At 36.5% G+C, this 2,556-nt stretch overlaps 1 protein-coding gene across 1 annotated transcript; it reads right to left on the bottom strand.

Moving 5' to 3' along the window:
- Positions 1-770: 770 nt before the first annotated feature.
- On the bottom strand, positions 771-2,345 carry LOC107851227 (chaperone protein dnaJ 49). Its single transcript, XM_016696167.2, has one exon. It carries the CDS (start codon positions 2,107-2,109, stop codon positions 1,084-1,086), a length of 1,026 nt encoding a protein of 341 aa, XP_016551653.1. The 5' UTR covers positions 2,110-2,345; the 3' UTR covers positions 771-1,083.
- Positions 2,346-2,556: the final 211 nt, after the last annotated feature.

Here is a 2,556-nt window from a genome sequence, read left to right on the forward strand (position 1 = left end):
AACTGCCTACTTGCTTGCTACTGGTGAATGTAACCTTCTTAACATGCACCACTACATCACATAATGCCTAAGAACCACGACGTATGCTGCCCCATAAGAAAATATAAATACATGTATACCACATCCTATGGGATTATGTAAATTACTATAGCAAGGAAGAGATAAAGAAATGAAAGGCGAAATCCTGCTAGTTTTTTGATAGAAGAAAAAGCTGAATCAGAAACCAGAAAAATCAAGAAATCAGCTAAGAACTGGAATAACATAAAGGTCACAAAATTCAACTGAACTCAAATCATATTTTCCGCAAAACCTCTACCATTGTCAAGTCTTTATCACAGCCTTGAGATTAAACAGCTTGTACTATCGAATGGAAAGAGTGCAGTACGGCTCATCTACTAAACTTTGCCCAAATCATGAGTCATTTGGTGCGAGGTATAAGGTATAATAATCCCGGCATAAAATGTAGGATTATTTTATCCTGCATTTGGCTGGAGGTATTAGTTAGTCCCGGGATTATTTATCCCACTATTTATACCATAGTGATGGGATAAGTTATCCCATACAAATGGAGGGATAACTTAACTGGTATAGCTAATCCATCCCGGGATAACTTTGTCCCCAACCAAACGATAATCTAGTGACTTCTGCAACCTGGAATCTGTTAACTACCTTGTATAGACAATACACCAAAAATCTTTAAAATGAGTTAAGCTCATTGTCCATAAAGATACGAAATTCATTCCCGACTTAAATAACTGAGCCATCAATCATATTTATCCACAAAAAATGGTGGATCTCCAATCATGACTATGGTAGTAATTCATTACAACAAATGAAGCCACGGTGGTGTGAAAGATGAATTACAATCCAGTAGAGTTTAAAACAGAATATTATAACACATCAATTATCAAACAATGCACAAGATTGGCAAGTTCACTAATTATCTATGAAAATGTTTTCCTGCGGATAGAAGTTAAATAAAGGAAACCAAACTGCATATGATTGTCGATATAACATCCAAAACTAAATTTATTTTGGGCGTAACATATTAAAAGGAGGAAACCGCACCCTGTCTTGAGTAAATCAAGCTGCAGCTTGGAACTGCTTTAGTGTATCACAATTTGGTGTTTGTCGTTGATAACCCCAATGAAGTTGTTGTAGCTCAAGCCTGCAATTGTGAGATAGAATTGAAAAATAATCATTCTCGACCTTTTCTTCAAGGGCCAAACGATTTGGAGTATTAACAGGATACTCCTGTTCAAATTTCCCAGACTTGACATAGTAGTTCACACCCCTTTGTGTAGTCAACCGAAGATCATATGGATACGACCTTGAAAATACATAAACTGGCTCAGATGACGGTAGAAAGTTCACCAACAAGATCAATATAACCGGCAACAACTGAATCAAAGTCCTGAACAATCCATTCGATCCATGATTCCCGACTCCCATTCCAGGGCCAAAGCTAAAATGAGTGGTCGTTCCACGATTCATCATACCGCCGCCAAAGAAGAAATTCCTAAATATCTCCTCGGCATCAATGTCATTATCGTAGAAACCATTAAATCCAGCAGCATGATGATGTCTAGTATTATTATTAGACCTCACGTAGACAGATTCCTCCTCAGACCCAACAGTGTCATACGTTCTCCTACTTTCCTCATCGCTCAAACACTTAAACGCCTTAGACACCATCTTAAACGCCTCTTCCGCCCCGGGCGCCTTGTTTTTATCAGGATGAACTTTTAACGACAGTTTCCTATAAGCTTTCCTAACTTCCTCAACACTACATCCTTTCTCTAACCCTAAAATATCGTAATAATCCTTCTTCTTCTTCAATTCCCTCACAATACTCACTTGCTCCTCGGTATAACCCGACACTCTCCTCCGCACCCCACCACTACTTTCCGTCGTGGGTACAGAGGAGCTAGATGGGGAAGATTTAGTACAACTATTTTCCGATTGGGAAAACGGATCATTAATATCAAGGGAAGGATCTAAACGGCGAGCTTTATTTAAGAATCGCAACGCCTTTTCACGATTACCAGATGCAATCGAAGCTTCCGCTATTTTTAAACATTTTAATGCCTCCTCTTTATTACCATCCATCTCCAATGAAATAATAATAAGAACTTTGAAATGCTTGATAAATAAAAAAGATATGAAACAGATTGAATCAAAAACTAATTGATCTTACTGTAAAATTTGAGGATAATTTTCTCCAGATCGACCGAGAGGGGCTTTTGACTTAGGGTGGGTGATGTTCCCAACAGCAAAAACCAAATGGATGGAAGAGAAAAGGGTCTTGTTTGGCTGCGTTTATTGGAATATCCGTCTGATAAAAATATAGCTAATATGACTCTTCAAGTCTATTTTTTTTCTTTTTAAAAAAAAAAAGTAAAATTAAAAAATAATTTTAATGAAGAATTGAGTTATAATAACATATTAAAAAATATGAAAGCTAACTACAAATATACTTAAAACATAAAACTCTAATTTATTCTTTCAATTTCAAATTAATACTTTTTATTTCTCTAACTTTTTAGGGGTCGTTTG

This window comes from Capsicum annuum, chromosome 12 (genome assembly GCF_002878395.1).
Source record: "Capsicum annuum cultivar UCD-10X-F1 chromosome 12, UCD10Xv1.1, whole genome shotgun sequence".
In the NCBI taxonomy this organism is placed as follows: Eukaryota; Viridiplantae; Streptophyta; class Magnoliopsida; order Solanales; family Solanaceae; genus Capsicum; species Capsicum annuum.

What these genes read in the sequence shown, in the direction of transcription:
- LOC107851227 (XM_016696167.2), bottom strand. Translation starts at nt 2,109, where the DNA reads ATGGATGGTAATAAAGAGGAGGCATTAAAATGTTTAAAAATAGCGGAA.